Source organism: Tupaia chinensis, unplaced genomic scaffold, assembly GCF_000334495.1.
Source record: "Tupaia chinensis unplaced genomic scaffold, TupChi_1.0 Scaffold139218_1, whole genome shotgun sequence".
NCBI lineage: Eukaryota > Metazoa > Chordata > Mammalia > Scandentia > Tupaiidae > Tupaia > Tupaia belangeri.
The window spans coordinates 547,235-567,508 of record NW_006199107.1 but is presented as its reverse complement, the minus strand read 5'-3'; the positions used below and the strand labels follow the sequence as shown (position 1 = coordinate 567,508).

The 20,274-nt window shown below is 37.6% G+C and overlaps 1 protein-coding gene across 3 annotated transcripts in view; it reads right to left on the bottom strand.

Annotated features, from left to right (window-relative positions):
• GRAMD1C (GRAM domain containing 1C) overlaps positions 1-20,274 on the bottom strand; it is a 116,399-nt gene that overhangs the window by 24,000 nt on the left and 72,125 nt on the right. Inside the window, exons 1-5 of one of the 3 annotated variants that reach the window (XM_027765653.1) lie at positions 16,037-16,070; positions 12,232-12,350; positions 9,681-9,813; positions 5,189-5,343; positions 185-324 (exon numbers count right to left, since the gene is read on the bottom strand). In XM_027765653.1, coding sequence (XP_027621454.1) covers positions 185-324; positions 5,189-5,343; positions 9,681-9,813; positions 12,232-12,275 — 472 coding nt within the window. In that variant the 5' untranslated portion in view covers positions 12,276-12,350; positions 16,037-16,070. Of the gene's footprint in view, positions 1-184; positions 325-5,188; positions 5,344-9,680; positions 9,814-12,231; positions 12,351-15,763; positions 16,071-20,274 lie in introns of those variants that run through there. The other 2 variants (XM_006161822.3, XM_006161821.3) reach the window with 2 other exon arrangements.

Genomic DNA, 20,274 nt, shown 5'->3' with positions numbered 1-20,274 from the left:
AATAGTTCTAACCCTCACTGTTTGGTTGAATCAACATGTGGACCAGTTCACACATCACCGAAATCAAGTTGAAAACATGTCTAGTCTTTTCCCCCTGCCACATTAATCAGTTTATAGAGGCTCAACCATCTAAGGATAATAAAATTCTCCCAAACTTTAATTAAGGAATAATTCAGGGACCAACCTATTATATTTCTAGAATCAACAAATTTCTGCATAAAGTGTGAATTGGTGAAGAGCAATTCGAACATCCTTTCAGCACTGATAGGAAAAACACGGTTGATATAAAGTCTTCCATGTAGATCTTTCTCAGGAATACTCTCTAGAAAAACAAAAACATGGGACCAGCAGTTAGCATAATGGCTATGTCGCTGAACTCCCATGTAGTCGACAGCGGTTCAAGTCCCGGACCCGGTGGCTTAAATTCACGCTGGGCACGTGTGCATGCTTGCCCAAGATCCCGAGAGGAGAATGGAGGAGAAGGGATTGTGGTGTGGCCATCCCTCCTAGGGGGTGATTTCTCGCTTTCTGTCTCTCTGCCTCTCCCTGTCTTTCTGGCAAGCACATGTGCTCCTCTCAAAAAAAAAAAAACACACAAAATCTTTAATCAAGTTATATCCCCATCATTGATCTATTTTATTTCTAAATTGTTAAGAAAGGAGATGAAATCAAGGAAAGGTAATTTCAGGGTTTGGGGGTCTTCTGTGTTTTATGTTTGGCATAAAATGACTTTAAACATGATTACAATGTTCAGTGAATTTCAGGACACTCTTAAGGCTTCAAATTGGAATTATATGCATATGTACTATATATAACTGTATACAGTTAACTACCCTACAGGGGATCAATAATTCAATTGTCAAAACTCAAAAGATGTAGAAATATCTCACTTGAATAATATAAAACTCCCATAATATATCACTCGAAAGAATATTTCAGGCTAGCAGTGGGTGTGGTGTTTAAGGCACTGAACTCCCGCATGGCCAACCACGCTTTGAGTCCTGGCCCTGATGGCTTGCTTTCTCACTTTCCCTCTCTCTCTCTTTGTCTCTCTCAGGTAAGTGCCTGTGCCCTATAGCAAATTTTGAAAATAATAGTAATAATAATAATAAATGAAATTAAATAATTCTTTTGTAAAAGATTTAAAATAAAGAATATTTCAAAAGTGGCAAGGGCAATATGGAGGCCCTAAGACTATCTATCATAGCAATCAGTGGTCCTATCTCTGAATGTGCATACGGTCAGTATAAGTCACCCATGGCTATAGTATCTGCTGCAATCGCAAATCTGTCAGCCTGAATAATCTTCCAACTTGAATTAATGCTGACTTCTGCAACAAAGATCATTGTATTCACGAGTTCTCTATACCACACATTAAAAGGACTAAGAAATCCTTCCAAAAAATATCCTTTAAGCTAAATAATACACAACAGAAAGCTACTTTTTCTGGAAACTTGATCATGATAATGACATCAGAAAGTATTGGTCACAAATGAAGAAGCCATATCTGCTCAATTCTCCTTATGTTCCTTGGACTCAGTATATAAAACAGCTCATGTTTACATGGTGCTTACTGGCTGTCAGACATTATGCTATGCACCTTAAAGTGCTGACTCATCCTATTCCCACTGTCATCTTATGAGGTAAGTGCTCTTATCACACCATCTCCATTGCACAGATGAAGAAACTGAGGCACAAGACTTGCCAAGGCTCTACAGCTCGTGAGTGACTGATCTGAAATTCAATCCACTCCAGGTTCAGAATATACAAACTTAACCTCTATTTAATACTGCCAGAAGGAATTTATCTTAGACAAATCAAAAGGAAAAAAAAAGAAAAAAGACATCAAGGAATAGGAGTTTGACGTAATCAAGAAGGTGATAAAGTAATTCAATAAGAAGTTTTAATGATTTCAAGACCAGGATTGCTCATTATTATTTCAAGGATTATGATCTATCAACACATGATAAAAACTGTGACCAAAGCTTTTTCCATATAAAGAAAGTATCTGTCAATATTAATCCATAGGAAGCAGTCTGGTTAAATAAAAGGGCGATGAAAAACTCTTCTAGGTCTGGCTTCCGTCACCCCCAACTGATGCTATTTCTATTCATGCTATTAAATGATTTGTGTCTATTTTCCTACTGAAGCAAAGAGAACTCAGGGATATCAGGTAGATATTGATTAACTTTCTCTCTGGAACAATACTATATGTGAGCAAAAACTATGCACTGCCATTTCAAATAATGGCTCCTTTAAGTGCAGAAATGGATCACTGAAGCTAGGCAATTTGCTAAGGTTTTGTAAGATGACTTTTCAATCAGGCTTGGGAAACTGCTTTTTCTGACATTTAGGTATGATATGTTCATTGTAAAAACAGTTCATATAGTCACAAAGAAAGCAAAAGAGGGCCAGCCCATGGCAAGGTGGTTGGAGAGGCTGGATCTAATATGGCCAACTGCACAGGGCAGTCCAACCCATGGCTTGAGAAACACACTGGGCCAGTGTGTGTGTGTGTGTGTGTGTGTGTGTGCCCAGAATACCAGCGGAAGGAGAAGTGGGGAAGAAGGGGTTGGGTTGCAGCATGGCCCCTCCCCATGGGGAGTTCTTTCTCACATTCTCCTTCTCTCTTTCTCTGTCTCATGTCTCTACTAGGCAAGTGGACATACCCGCTGGCAAAATTAAGAAAAAAATTTTTTAAATGCAGAACAACTATAGGTGATTCTATTGATCTTGCTCATTCCCTTCACAGAATATATCCCAATCTGTAATTACATTGTTCTAGGATTACGGAATTGTTTATTATCTCCCTCCTGCCCTGGAGAAGGGACCAACTGGTCAGAAGAGGCCATTTAATACCTATGTACATCCAGTACTAGGCATGTAAGATATTTTTTGTAACTATTTTTTAATGAATAGATTATGATTAAAAATGCTAAAAATATCTTAGGATCTACTTTCATTTATAGGACTTTGAATTTGCAACTTTTAAAAAAATTTTTTTCATTCTGGAATAATTTGAGACTTGCACTTGACTAAAGTAGACGCTATCACTTTTCCAGCCACATTCTTCTGTACTAAGATCCAATCCAAAAACTGTGTTACATTTTATTGCTGTATCTCCTTCCTTAGTCTCTTCCAATCTCTTATGTCTTCCCATTCTTCCCTAGGTTTTATGACCTTGATATTTAACATACTTACTAATAGATTTTTTTTGGGTTTTTTTCGCCTTTGGTATTTTTAGTTTTGTTATAGCGTGCATGTGCTCACCAGAAACCCACTCTGCCAGACATTGGTCCGAGACTTCTACCCTCTAGAACTGTGAGAAAATAAATTTCTGTTGTTTAAGCCACCCAGTCTGTGATACTTTGTTATGTAAGCCCAAACTAATAAAGTTAATAAATATGGAAGGGCTATGCTAGGCAGACTTGCACACTTCTGTTCTTTCTGGAATCCCAGCGCCCATAGAAACTGATGTTCCTCCAGGGCCGTCTCCCCTGCACCTGAGGAGGAGGTTGGACATCACATCTGACTAATGGGTAAGTCTGTCTCATTCTTCAGCTCAACCTATCACCCACTTCTCTTTCACACATACCTACATTCTCCACTTCGTCACTATTAGCATCAGAGGTTGTATTTTGGCCTCTATACAACTAGCTCTTTCTTTCCTTTCCTAATTTGGTTATAATAGGTGTGGCCAAGAAAGATTACTATTAATGTGCATTGAGACCAATCAAGACACCATGTATACATAGATTACAATACAAAACGTGTAATAAAAATACCATCCAGAATATAACACTAGTGAAATCCAGAAGGCCTTTGGATCATAACTCTCATTTTAATTTATCATTAGAGGGCCAGTAGTTGCCATGGTGGTTAAGGTGCTAGATCCCACATGGCCAACACCATAGTTTGAATCCCTGACCTGGTGACTTAAAAAACACAGCAGGTACATGTGTGTGCATACCCAAAATCCTGAGAGGAGAATGGAGAAAGGACTGTGGTGCTCCCATTCCCCTGGGAGGTGATCTTTCTCTCTCTCTCTCTCTCTCTCTCTCTGTCTCCCTGCTAAGCACACATACCCCTATGGAAAATAAATAAATAAATAAATAAAATAATCATTAGAATTATGCTTAATCTCTGTTGGCCTTCTAAAACCAAATAAGTTGCTTCTTAATGCAATATGGGAGAAAATTAGTATCATTTGTCTTTGTAATAAATTTCAACAACAGAATGTTCCTCCAAAAATGAATTGAAATTACATGGAAATTTTGAAAAGTTAAATAGAAGTTGACTTCAGTTAAAGCAAATCAAATTAGAGAACAATTATAATGAACTGTCTATGCTCCTGCTTTCAAAAATTCATCTCACTTTTCTAAAATATAACCATGGTCAAAAGTTTGTATTTTCACACAAAGAAAGTTGAGTATTTTGAGTAACATCAACGAACAAATATATTTTAAAATCATTTATTAATAAAAACAGTTTCTTCCTGAAAACTTTAAGATTCTTCTTTCCTCTTTTTTGGAAGCTATCCAATAATTTAAATTAATATTCATCTCAGAATACACTCCTGCCATGACTACTTTCATAATTACACACAATACAGGCTCAGTGTCTCACTAGAACACATTTTTTTTTTAAAAAGTGTCTTTTTTTTTTAAGAAAGAATTTGAGATGTAGCGGGATTAAAGTAACAAGAACACTAGACTTCTAAAGAGACGTAGCCTAGCTCCGTATAGTTAACTAGCGGTATGATTTTAGAGCTAGCCCCTCTAGCTCTTATTTTCTTTTAAATGAGGAAAGGCTGAGATGAAACTACAGGTCACTTTGCCTATAAAATGGGAGCGTCTTACACCGCCAGGCAAGGGGAGTGGGCATGCACATTTCCATGAACAGATTTGCTTTTCCATAGGTACTCCCCACCTTCATTCCGTTAAGGCTTAGAATTTTAAAGGCTAAATGGAAATTTTCAAATTCCCAGCTTTGGGAGGAAGTGGAGGTGGGTTAGATTTAACACCCTCCTTGTCTTATTTTCTATAAACTTCCATTCCATTTTTAGTCCCTTGTGAATGACGCTGAATCTAATGCAACTACATTTTCAATCTACACCTACCTAGTGAGAAGATAAACATTTAAAGACAGAATTGAAATTTTATTAAAATGTGTAAGAAATTCTTTAGCTTCATCAACAGAATCTGAAGTGCTGCTTTTATCCAAAGAAAGGTATTCATTTTTATTCAAGTCCAGTGATTTCGACGGCATTCTACCCAACCTCTTTTCTGAAGGTAGAACGGGACTCTCTTTGATCTGTTTTTTTTTTTCCTCGTTCCCTGACCCCTAAAAGGCAAGTGATTCAGTTTAAACCTAATAATTAAAAAAACAGTCTTCGGAGTTTACTGTGAGAAATTTTTAATTTTAAATTAATATTTTAATATATATTTAAGTATTTTAATATTAAAATTTGCTATAAAATACTGCTCTTTGAAAAACACTGAGCATTTTGCTGTGCTTGCATCACTTTTCCAATACTGCTCAATGTCAGCTCAAAATATTAGTAAATAATATCACCATCCTGAACTCATAGTCTTACATAATAATGAACAAATTTATGAAGAATATAATATAAAAAGAACTCACAGATGGTTAACATTATGAGAACCACTTAAGCAGAAGGGAAGGGAGACAGCAGACAAAAATAATCGAACAATCAGTTCTTTGGGGTAGGGAAGGGAGAAAAGCCAACACAACTAGTTTCCCCAGCGAATGCCTGCCCCAGCATCTCAAGGAAGAGCACTCACCCATCTCTCAAGACCAGTAACTAAAAGGAAAAGAAAAGGAAAGAAAATACAGAGAAAAAAGTCACATAAGAGAGCAGTGGGAGAGAGGAGATTAAAAGGAAACTTAATTTCACTAATTCTTAAAACGCAACTATTTTTGGTGTTAAAGGACTGAGAGATCGGGACCAGCAGTTAGTGTAATGGCTATGTTGCTGGATTCCCATGTAGTCGACCGCGGTTCGCGTCCCGGACCTGGTGGCTTGAAACTCACGCCAGGCACATGTGCGTGCGTGCCCAAGATCCCGAGAGGAGAATGGAGGAGAAAGGATTGCGGCCTGGCCATCCCCCCTGGGGGGTGATTTCTCGCTTTTTGTCTCTCTGTCTCTCTGTCTGTCTGGCAAGCACACATGCTCTATGGCAAAAACCTCTCCAAAAAAAAAAGGAAAGGACCGAGAGATCAGCCATTAAAATATGAGGGAACTTCAATAAATCCATGGCAAGTGAAATCAAAATATGAGCTTATTTTGGTGCAAAAAATTTTAGAAATCATGCAATTTTTTATAATATGCATTTTTCTATGAACATGTTGAAGACCCTTTATACATACAATACAGATTAATATCCATAATCTTTGGAATGGTTTAATACAGATATGTCATTTTTACAATAAACTTAATGTCAGACAACAAGGTATGAATGCTATTGCTATGTTAGTATTCAAGTAGAACAGCTCATATAATAGTATAAAAAACTGTTTAATCTATCAACAAATTACTTGCTTATACCTTCCATGGGTAAGATGAAAGAGAATAAAAAGCATGTACACAATCCTCCTACTGCTGCCCCATGAGATCCTTGAGCAACTCTGAACAGTAGAAGCAGCTCCAGGGAGGATACAGGTTTCCATTGGCCACTCAGAAAGCAAAATAGCAACAGGGACCCAGGACACAATTTATTAAAGGGTTATACTACCTTAAGTCAGAGGATCGACTTGGAAAGCAGAGGTTACTGCTAAAACCAAGACTTGATTTACAGAAGGTGTACAAAAAGTTCATAGGAAATATATATTATAAAAAACTATGTGTGGGGGCTGGCAGGTGGTTGGTGGTTAAAGGCATTAGACTCCCACATGGCTGACTGTGCTTTGAGTCCCCGATCTCTCTCTCTCTCTCTCTTTCTGTCTGTCTCTCTCTGGTCAAAACTAAAAAACAATGATAATAAACAATTCTTTAAAAATATGTGTGGACTTAACAAAAAAGGTTAAAACCTTTTTTGCAAAAAATAAACTTGCACTTTCATTCCATTCTCCATAAGCTTTTGGAAATCCGTTCATATTAGGGCATCCTATACTTGTAAAGCAACATGCTTACTTACCTGACCCAGGGCCTCTTTAACAAGTGCTAAGTCTCTCTGTTGCTCCATACTTACCTTTCTCCTTATGTTACTAATTACGTTTCATGCTATAATGAATATATATAAATACTTACAAGAGAAGTAATAGTCATTATTTTTCATCAGTTGGGATATAAGTAATTTTGATTTCTCTGTATATTCTTCTATATTTCATTAATTTTTTACAGAGTATTACTTGTATAACTTTTAAAAATCATTTTTGGGACCAGCTGATGGCGTAATGGTTACGTGGCTGGACTCCCATGTAACTGACTACAGTTTGAGTCCCAAACCAGATGGCTTAAAACTTACACCAGGCACGTGTACATGTATGTGCGTACCCAAAATCCCGAGAGGAGAGGGAATTGAAGAGGGGTCATCCCTCTTGGGGCGGGGGATGATTTCTCGCTTTCAGTCTCTATCTCCTCAGCAAGTGTATGTACCCTATAGCAAAAATGTCTCTTAAAAATTTTTTTCATGTTGGAAAAAGATTATTTCTGAATTTTTGTTATTCACAACTTCATTAAAGTGAAAATGAAGTAGACTGGCATACGATATTTGTGTAAGAATCTCACCATATTGCTCTTGAATGTAAAAGGAAAAAAGGGATCAAACGTTTAGATTATATCTCATAACCTGAAAGCATCTGTATTACACATCAGTGAGTGTATAGTCAATCTTAAAACGCTGTGATTCTTCTGCATTCTACTCTTTCACGAAGACAAAATGTGACTTCCCTTAGGAACAAACTAGAAGGAAAAGCCAACATGCCAATTATTCCCCAAGCAGGTCCAGGAAAACTTGCCAGGGATATGGGAAGTACTCAGAGATTAGCGGTTCTGAGAACCCAGTCCTTAAAGTCAGTCATTTGTGAAAGAACAAGGAGACTGAAAGAAATCATCTTTCTCATTATCTCCCACGAATTGAGTGGGCTCATCTTCTCAGTAAGAATAAGGATTAACATCCCAGACCATCTCCCTAGGACTAGCAGTAAGAGGGGTCTCTAGATGAATAAATTTTGCAAGAAATCCACAACGTAAAACCAAGCTGAGGGAGATACACCATGGTTGCCTCAAACTGTTGATAATTTGATGTCCTTACACATCAAGATATCCTCCAATGTTTTACTAACGCTCATTGAGGGGCGATGCAAGGAGCTCCCTGGAAGAGGGCAGAAAAGGATGGCTGCTGGACACGTGCAGACCCACCTTCAGATAGAACAGCTATGGTTACTGGACACTTAATGCGCACTAGGGGCTGTCCTAAATACTTTCATATATATTAACTCATTTTATTCTTATTTTTAAAAGCCCTCTGAACTATTATTCTCACTTTATAATTGAGAAAACTAAGGGAATAGTTAAGTAAGTAACTTATTTAAGGTCATACAGTTATTTAAGGTTATAAATGGCAGAGGTAGGAACTGAAGATAAGGCCCTGCCCAAAAATAAGAAATTCATTTTTGGCCCCAAACTTGCATCCTGAAAAAGCTGAATAAAGGCTCTGTGGTAGGGGAATCCTGAACACTCAGAATGTGGTTTCTAAATACCATTCTTTATTAAGGAAATCTATAGCTCATTAGGAAAATGGCTGATTCTAAGTCTGGGGCAGAAAATGCATAAAATATGCTAGGAACATGTTTTTTCTTCATTTGTTCAAAATCTGTTTTTGTTAATGAAGCTTAAGGTCATATCATTGAGCCAGATAAAGAGGAAGTCATCAAGACTCTTGGTCATGTCAGAAACCCAAAGGAGCTGGGACACTGAGTACTGAAAATAATGATACATAATTTAAAAAAAAAAAAGTGTGTCCTTACAATGACTCTTGAAAACAATGAAGGAAGAAAAGAACTAATGAACAAGCTAAATATAAAGCCCTGGAGTTAACTGGACCTGCATACTTTGGTAGGCAGCTGGAGAAGTCTCCACTGTTACTCACGCAGCCACTCAGGAGTCATCTCCACCGTCAAAACAGATTCTTCCCACCACACACACACGATCACCCTAAGGAAAAGCCTGCTAACTACAAATTTCTCTCTCTTATTTATTTCTGTATTTCTTTTTTTAAAGAATTATTTATCTAATTTTATTTATTCATTCATTTACTTTAATTTGATGAGAGAGAGAGAGAAAGTGAGAAAGTGAGCCACCGGGTTCAGGACTAGAACTGTCGTCGGCCATGTGGGAGTGAACAGCACCTTAACCACCACGCCACCTGCTGGTCCCCAGTATTTTTGACTTTCTTAATGATATTTATCCCCCTTATAAACTTATGCTCAGGGAACTGCTTGATAGCTCTGCACCTTATCCAGCTTTGAATAAAATGACTTATTCTTCCCCTACAAAAACCTCTGTGACTTACAGATTTAAAATGCTTCTCCTAAAATAAAGTAGCTGCATGACATCTTAAGGGTCAAACGTTTTGTATAGTACATTTTCATTTGGTCTTACATTATGACTAATACTTATCAGATAACTATATTATGTATACTTTTCATATACTAACTCCTTTGGATGAATTTCCATCAAATGACTCTGTTTCTGAAATCTGGCTCACTGATTCACAGGTAAAACTGATTGACTTGGATAATTTTTCATCTCTCTCTCCAGAGTCATCCAAGTTGCTTCTTCCTGGACTTCTGTAAGAAACGAATCATTATAAAAACATAAGGTCATCTCCACACAAATAAATCATTTTATTTCCTGAGTCCTGTTCTATTATAAACCATTTCGACAAATGGATTATTATAATGAAACAAATAAGCCTCTACTTATTTTTATAAAGGATTATTTTATTAAACTTTATTTATTATTTTTATTTTTTAATTGGACCAGAGAAAGACAGAGAGAGGGAAAGTGAGAAAGCAAGCCACAAGGCCCAGGATGCAAACCGCAGTTGGTCATGCAGGAGTCCAGCATCACCTGCCAGCCCCAAGCCTCTGCTTATAACAAAGATACATTTTTTAATCATGTACAAGTTGATTTTATTTCTAGAAGATATGCTCACATGAGTTCTACCATTTCAGAAACCAGAAAAATTAAGCAAAGAACAAGTGCCACAACAGCAACTGATCGGGTGAACATTGCCTGCTTTAATTTCTGTTGTGGACAACCACGAAGCTTTGAACAGTGCAGGGTGGATGTGTGAGTCAGATACCAGTTTGTATAAGAAAGTTGCTTTAGAGTTCCTTTATTTTGACTCGGTCACAGCTAAGATGACAAATCCCTACCACAAGAGATTTGTCTCTCGGTCTCTCCCTAGCAAGTGCATGTGTCTTCTAGGAAAAAAAAAAAAAAAGTTTTCAAATGATCATGAGTCTGGGGCCAGCAGGTGGCATGGTGGTTGGAACACTGGATTCTCACTTGACCAACTGCAGGTTGAGCCCCAGACCCAGCGACTTGCTTTCTTGCTTTCCCTTTCTCTCTATGTCTGTCTGGTCAAATTAAAAGAATATTGCTAATAATAACAAATGGAATTAAATAAATAAATAATTCTTTTTTTTTTTTTTTTGAGAGGTTTTCGCTATAGGGCACGTGTGCTTGCCAGACAGACAGAGAGAGACATAGAGACAGAAAGCGAGAAATCACCCCCCAGGGGGTGATGGTCACGCTGCAATCCCTTCTCCTCCATTCTCCTCTCAGGATCTTGGGCACGCACGCACACGCACCCAGCGTGGGTTTTAAGTCCCCGGGTTCGGGACGCGAACCACAGTCGACTACGTGAGAGTCCAGCGACATAGCCATTACACTAACTGCTGGTTCCCAATAAATAAATAATTCTTAAAAAAAAAAAAATGATCACAGGGCCGAGACTACAATAAACATCCTGGGATCTGCTTCTCCTTTCTCATGGAACAAAATGAAAGGAAAGCCCTAAACATAAAAAGCGTACAGCTGATCTAATTTCCTTAACAACCAATTATTATTTCCATGTAATTATTATTCAATGTTATCAAGCAATTATTATTCTCATATAATTATGGATATGTTTAGACTTTAAACTCTTTCCTAAAAAAAAAAGTAGCAACCTGACCTGACAACTTAAGTCATATTATCTGGAGGAAGTTACAGAAAAAAGGTATTTCAACCCTATTTTCCTTTGCCCCCAAAATATTTAGGTTTGCCACCCAGTCACTCCCAGCCAGACAGAAAGGCAGGGCTCTGAGGGAGCCAAACAAGAAAAATGGCTCCCTGGGACTAGCCCACCAGCTCAGTGTATTTCAGCATTTTAAGGACGGAGGTGAGGTACAGAAAAAAATAGAGAGAAGAAAGGAGGAGGGAGAAGGGAAGCTGAGAATGGATAGAAAAGAGATGCAAGAGCTGAGGAAGCAAAAACGTGAAGAAGACATGCTTCTCTCAGAGGCTGGAAGAATGGAAAAGGACTAGAAGAGGGATGAGGATCTCGCCACACGTTTTCTTAGAAAGCACTCAATTGCCAGAAGAAAACAGCAGGTTTGATGGAGCTATCACAGAGTTGGTCTAAGAGCATATGAAGCAGCTAGCCAAAAATACTATGTTTTTCAAGGGCTGGCAGGTGGTATGGTGGTGGGGTGGTTAAGGTGCTAGATTCCCACATGGCCAACCACGGTTCGAAACCCAGACCTGGTGGCTTGCTTTCTCACTTTCCTTCTCTGTCTCTCTCTCTCTCTCTGGTCAAATTAAAGAATAATAATGATAAATAAATAAATAAATAATTCTTTAAAACATATTATCATTTTTCCCTCTTTAAAGACTAGAAATGTTTCAAGTTGGCAGAGACCTTGCAGACCCTCTAGTTTAACTGCCTCATGTCAGAGGTAAGTGAATTGAGGATTGCAAAGGTTAAAAGATTTGCCTGAGCTACACAGTTGACATTTCCTTGTAGGGCCATATTTTTGCTTACCTATTTAGCAAAATATTCTCTGTCCTTACCTTTCACTCCATTTCAGCACAGAGAACAAAGAGGCAGACTGTACCCAAGGGTGAATTAACAGAAATTCAGAATGAATAGAATCCAAAATAATTCTGCTTTGATGAATGATTAGGAAATCGTAAGAGCGCATGTCGCCCTGTTGTACCTTGGCTGCACATTATCCTCCATCGACAGTGACAAGTTTTCCATCTCTTCAGCATTTAAGCCTAGCTCAGTGCCATAGTTCTGTTGGAGCAGTTGCCAAAATTCTTGTCTAGTCAGGCTCTAAAATGGCAGAAAAATCATTGAGTATTAGAAAGTGTAAAAGATAATATAATATGTGATTCAGAATACATAGTTTGAAGTCAAAATGACCAATCGTGCAGTTATCAGATGTGTGACACTGCTGCTTATCTGCCCTGTGTACAGCTTTGTTTTCTGTATATAGAAGGGTTAATGAAGCCTATCTGACAGAGCTGATAAGAGGAAAAGATAAAAGAATGACTTTTATTTTTAGAGAGTTTTTTTTGGTTTTGGTTTTTTTTTTGGGGGGGGGTTCTTTTTGCTATAGGGTGCATGCACTCGCTGGAGAGAGAGGAGGCAGAAAGTGAGAAATTAGCCCCCCATCCTGGGGACATCACAGTCCTTTTTCCTCCATTCTCCTCTCAGGATATTGGAAACACGCACACGCGCCTGGCATGAGTTTCAATCCTCCAGGTCCAGGACTCAAACCTCAGTCAGCCATGTGGGAGTCCAGTGACATAACCATTATGCCATGTGTTGGTCCCTAAGATGATTATTTTTAAGTACATATTATAATAACTACTGTAAATGAGATGTTTGAATGTTTAAAAGATTATATTTTTAATTTCTGGTAATTACTGAAAGACTAATTGCAGGCTAAATTCTATAATCTAAACAGTCTACCAGACCTCTGTTAACACCATTCAGAGTCCTCAAGGTTAGCTCAGAACCCATCCTCTTAATCTGTAATGTGCCTATTGGGTTAATGGAAAAATCATGATGTATTTTTTCTGTGTTTTTCTATGCAAAAATGCGTCATGACTTTTATGACAACCCGATATTTGAACTCTTTTTTTTTTTTTTTTCCTGGAGAGATCCTTGCTATAAGGCACATGTGTTCTCAAGACAGACAGAGAGATGGAAAGCGAGAAATCACCCCCTGGGGGGATGGCCACACAGCAATCCCTTCTCCTCCATTTTTCCACCCAGCATGAGTTTAAGCCACCAAGTTTGGGACTCGAATCGCAGTTGACTACATGGAAGTCCAGCGACATAGACATTACACCAACTGCTGGTCCCTGAACTCTTTTTTTTAACTTATTTTTATTTGTAGTAGAGTGCATGTGTTCACATGGCACAGAAAGAGGCACTATGCCCCCCCCCACACACACACACACGCACACACAGGGCTTGGTCATGCTGCACTCCCCTCCCTCAGTCCTCCAATCTGTCAGGACCCTGAACACAGACAGGCACAGGTGCCTGCTGTGTTTTCAGCCAGCAGGCTGGGAACTCGAATTACAGTCGGTATGTGGCTTCCAGCTCTGCTGTCCAGCATGATGCTGACTGTGCCACAGAGGCAGGCCTGTCTGGGTTGTTGCTGTTGTTGTTTACCCTTATATACCAGTAGATTTTAAATTATCTTAAAATATAAAATACAAGAGGCTAGACTTCAGAATATTTGCTTTGATTTACTTTTAATAAAGCCCAGCTTGTTCTTTTTTCATGAGTAGCATATTAAAATCACCAAATACAACAAACTAAACCATAATACAGCAAAACGAAAACCGTCATATTATAATAACCAAAGGTCTGGCTTCTAAGAACGTTATAATTATATGAGAGTACGGAAGAGGGGGGCAGCACAACATCTGAAACAATTATTGGCAAGCCTTTCTCTCTCTCATTCATTACAAGATATTTATTTGTACCTACCAATGTGTATTGCTGCACTAGAAGCTAAGAGGGATAAAAATGATACGGAAGCTCAGCTCGTGGCTCTCAAAACAACTACAAAATAGTGGAAGAGACATGGGCTGTTCATAGGTAAAATTAAATAGGACAAGATTTAATTACGATTATGCATTAAAATACTGGTAAAATCAACATGATACGAGAGTGTGAAAAAGGAAATATTGCTATGGGTGCAGGAGACTGGATGAGGCTTCACAACTGAGAAGCGTTTTCAACTGAGCTGAAGAAGGATAAGAATGGGGGAATAGAGAAACGAAAAAAGCTGGGAAAAGGGAAGCCAACATAAAAATACAGAATAAATACGCAAACATAAACTATGTGTGTTTTGAAGTCAGTTAACAGTTGTTAGCCTAACTGGAACAATAGTTTTAAGCCGGGAAGTAGTAGAGATAAATGTGGATTTAACGGAGGCAAAAACAAGAATTCCTCTCTAATATTTCCTATAACAAACACCGCTTCCTTTTTTGTTTTTTTTTTTTTCTTTCTTTCCTCTGTCTGATAGCGATGGCATCTTTGTTTGATAAATTACACTAGTGGGAACCTCAAAGAGATCAAGAAAAAAATTTCTGCACTGTAGACCATTCGTTCCCAGTGTGTCATGCCAGATTATTAGGATTGCATAAGCACTACTAATACAAATTCAGATATTATCATCAGTATTTCAAAAGGTCAAAAATACAGAATTAGTTGCCTATAATAAGGCTATTCGAACCTCTGTGTTTTGAGCTAAATTATATTAACCTAAAGTGGGTGTCGTGGGCTAAAAGCCTGTCACTGGATATAACATTTGTCTAACATATAGTAATGTTCTAATGTTTATTATCTAATATACAGCACTTATTTGGTGGACAAAGTCTTCTGAGGTACAGGGTCCACACAAGAGAAATTACAAAGATCATGAGTGGCAGAGCAAGTTAAAAAGGTAACCGCTGTCGTTGATCCTAATGGAATCACCACACGTTTCTTTTCCCACTTCAACTCCAGAAGAATGATTTGTGAACTTCTCTTCACATTAGCAGTTCATACTACTAGCTAAACTCATTCTTCCAAAGACATTATCTTTCAAATACTGTTAGATCCCTAAAAGGATGGTCATAAAGAGAAGAGAAGCAAACATTTCAATAGACTTGTGTAATACTAATCTTCTACAAAAGCTTTTCTGAAATAATAGATACCATACTATCTTAAAGACAGACGAAAACAAATAGATAAACCAATGATGAATAGTAAAATAAATGAAAATTAAACTGTAAGTAAAATGCTAGCTACAAAAATGCAATTTTATAACTACATTAAAAATGTTTTAACTATTTTGTCAAAGATTCTCAAGAGGTTAATAGAGTAATTTCATTTTACTTTTTAATCTATTAATTAAATATATATATTATATTTTTAAGCAAGCTAATGTTTAATCTATTAATTAAATATATATATTATATATATAAGCAAGCTGATAAAAAACAATATAGAACTCACTTAATTCACCATCAAATTTGCTAATTAATTAAAAATGACTTTTTCTTCAAAGTTATCCAGTTGTCATAAAAAAATGATTATTTATAGCCATGCTGAACATTCAAACATTAAAATACATGTTCAGCCTGATACTCCTAATTCTTTGGATAACCAGCAGCAGACCCAATCTGCCTGAGAACCCTTTAAAAACAGCCTAAATTTTAAACTAAAAACTGACCACCTACCTTTGAACAAGAGAGGCTCCCTGTTTCCACTTACACAGAAGTTCAACAAAATAAGATGAACCAAGCAGTAATCAGAGAAGGCTCAAAAGTCAGAAGATCAATTTCTGGCCCAGAAAGCTTTGCATTCTAAGTATGTTGCAAAGTCTTTATCCATGGCAGAGCTCCAAATATTTAATGCCAACTGTGTAAAATCACTTCTTCAATCTCCTCATTTTGTTATGAAAACCTTTTCCTTATAAAAGACAAGATCTAATGGAGTTGAAAGCACATTACTTGTTACTTCCTGGTTACAGTATCAGCACTCTTTTTGCATGTCAGAATGCAGAATTGGAAGTTACACCTCACTCTACAGGTTCCTAAGCCACTCCTACTAGAAAAGGCAAGGTAAACACCATCTTATTAAAGGGACAGTTCCCAATTTTTTCTGTTCTCCACGTAGATTAGAAATGAAACGCAAACGAAGTACCTTGCTTAAGATCAATAAATGTAAAACGCCTATTCAATATTATTTTTACTTAATTTTAAAAATTAACTACACGAAGGGAGAATTTTTTTCTCCATACTAGTACTTTCTATTCTGGCAATGTCATTATTACTTCTTCATACACAACTTCTTTAGGTCTGATGTAGCATTCCAGTTAGACTCCTGAGAGAAGTCTTTTCAACAACCAAAGATTAAATCTTTTGAGTATTGTAAATGGAATGTCAGCAGCAGCAAGAAGAGCCAGCTATGCAGGAAGAACAATTCCAATAAGCACTTGTCACATCTTTCATCATTAAAGAATTTAAAGTAACATCTTGATAACTCGATAATTATATCCTCTGAAATTTTTTCTGACTTTAGTTTATTCAAAATAATTTCCTGGACTGGTCCTGTAGTTCAGCAGTTAGGTGCTACATAGAGAAAGCCGGATCCCACGTGGCCAGCCAGGGTTTGAGTATGGGCCTTGTTGGCTTGAAAAACACACCGGAGCATGCACACATGGTACCTAGGATCCTGACGGGATGGACAACTAGAGGGAAAAGGATTGCACTGTGACCAGGCCTCACTGGGGGAATTAAAATAATAATAATGATTTCCTGACAGGGAATTGGACTCATAAATATATGACATCTCATCTACCAATTCTAATTTATTGGGACATTTGAAAAGTCTTGACATATTTTTCTGTTTTTCTATGCATCATGACTTTTCCAATGGCCCAATATTTCTCAGAAGAAAAATGTTCTTCTAAATGAAAAAATAAAAACTTGCCCTAATTTCTAAATAAAGTTGTTTTATTTGATTTAGTAAAGCACGAGTAAGGTCAAATGCTAGCTGATGAACTGCAAACATCAACATTTTTGGGGATGCTAAAATCTAATCATTTTATATAATGGCAGAATGAGAGAACAGAGTGATGCAGAGAATACCACTCATTTCAATGAGAAAAGTACAGGGGGCGGGGGGTGACTACCTTCCACTGTCTCAAAACTAGTGCTTCTAGTATGATAGTTCTCATTCACTTAAACTGTAAATAAATATGAGGGCATTTCAAAAACTTTATGGAAAGTGGAATTAGAATATGAGTTGATGTTGGTGCAAAAAGTTATGAAAATCTATCCATAGTGGGGATTTTTTTTCATAATATGTATTTTCCATAAACTTTTAGAAGATCCCTTATATACTTACTGTATTATGGTCTCCAAATAGCTATGTGAAAAATATGTAACTGATTTTTGCCTACTCTTTTGATAAATATAAAACTACTGGTCTATAGAACATAGCTAAGTTTAGGCTTAAGAGGAAAAACAAGAGGACCGGATGGTGGTACAGCGGGAAAACCCAAAGTTCTGTGAGGCTGACCCACAAGGGAAGGTTCTGGGTTCACGTCTGGCAACCACCCTGAGTATGCCAGATGCGCACACACGTACATGATCTGGAGCTCCCTGAGACCTGGGGGTGAATCACAGCATCAAGACCCTGTTGAGGGGGGCAAGAGATGGCACAGCAGTTAAGGTGCCACTTGGCCAACCATGGTTCAAGTCCTAGACCCATTGAATTGAAGTTCATGCTGGACGCATGTGCATGCTTGCCCAAAACCCCAAGAGGAAAATGGAGGAGAGGGGACTACAGTGTGGCCATCTGTTCTAGGAGGCTGGGGGTGGGGGCAGTGATTTCTTGCTTTGTCTCTCTGTCTCTCTAGTGAAAATATATGCAAAAATATGGCAAAAAATCTTTAAAAAAAAATAAAGTGAAAAAATAGAATCTAGAATTGAGCCCCAAGAAAACCTGACATACAAAGGGCAAGTAAAGGAGTCGCCAGAAAAAAAAAAAAAAAAAAAAAAAAGACCGAGGGAAATACCAAAGAGATAAAAAGAAAGTCCAGAAAGAATAATGGCATGGAAGTCATAGGAAATTTGTTTCAACATGAAGGGTGTGTATGATGGTATCAAACGCTGCTGAAAGGTCAAAGAACAAGAGCACGTGTGGCAAATGCAAGCATTCCGGAGGAGTGAGGCCACCTGGCAAAACAGTTCACCAGAAATAGTGTTATGTGTTTGGGCTGGGAGACTGAGGAGAGAGTCCATGGGGTTGGAGGAAGCAGCTACATCATGAAGAGCCTTGTATCCCATGCTTCAAAATATAAAATTTATGGGCATAGTGGTTACATCACTGGACTCCCACACAGTTGAACCACAATTTGAGTCCCGGACCCAGCAACTTAAAGCACAAATTCAGGCTTGTCCTGAGATGGATACTGAACTTGAGCTGTGAAATATTACTTTCATTGACTAAAAATGAAGATTTTTCTGCCGAGACTTCTCCCTCCAGATTCATTACCAGTGGGTAGGGCTACCTCTCTCTCCTTCTCTCCATTTCTCTCTGTCTCTCTGTCTCCCAATTTTTTATTTTTAATTTAAAAAAAAAAAATTTAAGGTCAGGTATTCTCTGGGCTCTCTAGCCCCTCCTTTACTCCGCTAATTTGTGTCTTCCCCCAACCCATTTAGGAAAAGCACAAACCCAAGCCCATCCTGAGATGGATATTTAACTTTAGCTTTGAAATACTACTTTTGCACGGCACAGGCTCTGGGCGGTTTTCATTTTTTGCTTTTTAAAATTAAAATCTAAAGTTTTTTTGTTATATTTTTTCTTTCTTCTTTTTTATTTTTCTTCTTCCTTCCTCTTCTCTAATTGTTTCCCTTTTTTCTTTATCTTTAGTCTTTGACTACTCAGCCTCTATGCACTAAGTGTCTAGATAGGTCCAAGTGAACAGGATCCAAAGAGCTGAATACAATTAGGGTCAGAATATTCCTCAATTTCCACTGAATCTGATGCACAAAGAGTGAAAAATGGAACAGAAAAGAGATTGCAGATCACCTCCTCCTGCACATCTCAATGCTCAGATTGAACTTCAAGAATTAGGAAAAAACACACCGTCCATCAGATGACTAGAAATCACTGCAGGGTCACAAGAAATATGGGAGAGCAAGAAAATACCTCTCCTCCAAGGGAAAAGAACAACTCTCTTCATCCTCAGACAGTACAATGAAACTCATGGGAATGTCAGATACAGAATTTAGAATATTCATAGTGACAAAGCTAACAGAGATGGAAGAGAAGAGAGGCAATGAATTGCAGAAAAGGCAGGAGAAAGGAGCTAAAGAGTTCTAAGAGGTGAGAAAATTATAGTGAGATCTAAAAAAGGAAATACACACTAGAAAAAATAATCAAATGAACGTGTTAGAGATGAAGGCTATAATATAGGAAGTCAAAACTTCCCTTAAAAGTATTAAAAGCAGACTAGATCATATAGAAAATCAAATCTCAGATTTAGAAAATAGAATCACTGGCCTAGAAAAATTCACCATGAAGACGGAGAAAATTGCCCCAAAGAATGAGAATAATGAACAAGAAATACTAAATACCATTAAACAACCAAACATCCAGATAACTGGTATCCCAGAAGGTGAAGAGACTCATAAGGGCATTGATAATCTATTCCATAAAATCCTGGAAGAAAACTTTCCAAACCTAGAGAGGCATTCAAAGATCCAGTTCCAAGAAATACAAAGGACCCCAAGTAGAATCAACCCAAGAAGATCTTCTCCAAGACACATTATAGCCAGATTGACCAAAACCACAAAGACAAGATACTAAGATTGGTAAGAGAGAAACATCAAGTTACCTACAAAGGATATCCCATCAGGCTAACAGCAGACCTCTCATCGGAAACAATGCAAGCAAGGAAAGAATGGGAAAATACATTTAAAATGTTAAGGAAAGAGCAATTTCAACCAAGAATACTGTACCCAGCAAGATTATCCTTCATATGGGAAGAAAAGACAAGAACATTCTCAGATATACAAAACCTAAAAAGAATTTACCTACACCAGACCAGATCTCCAAGATGTTCTCAAAGGAGTGCTATACCAGGAAATTCAAATACAGACACACAGAAATAAGAGTTCAAAAACTAAGAAAATGGCCTACTTAATCATAGGGACAAGTCTGGAGTTGAATATTATAT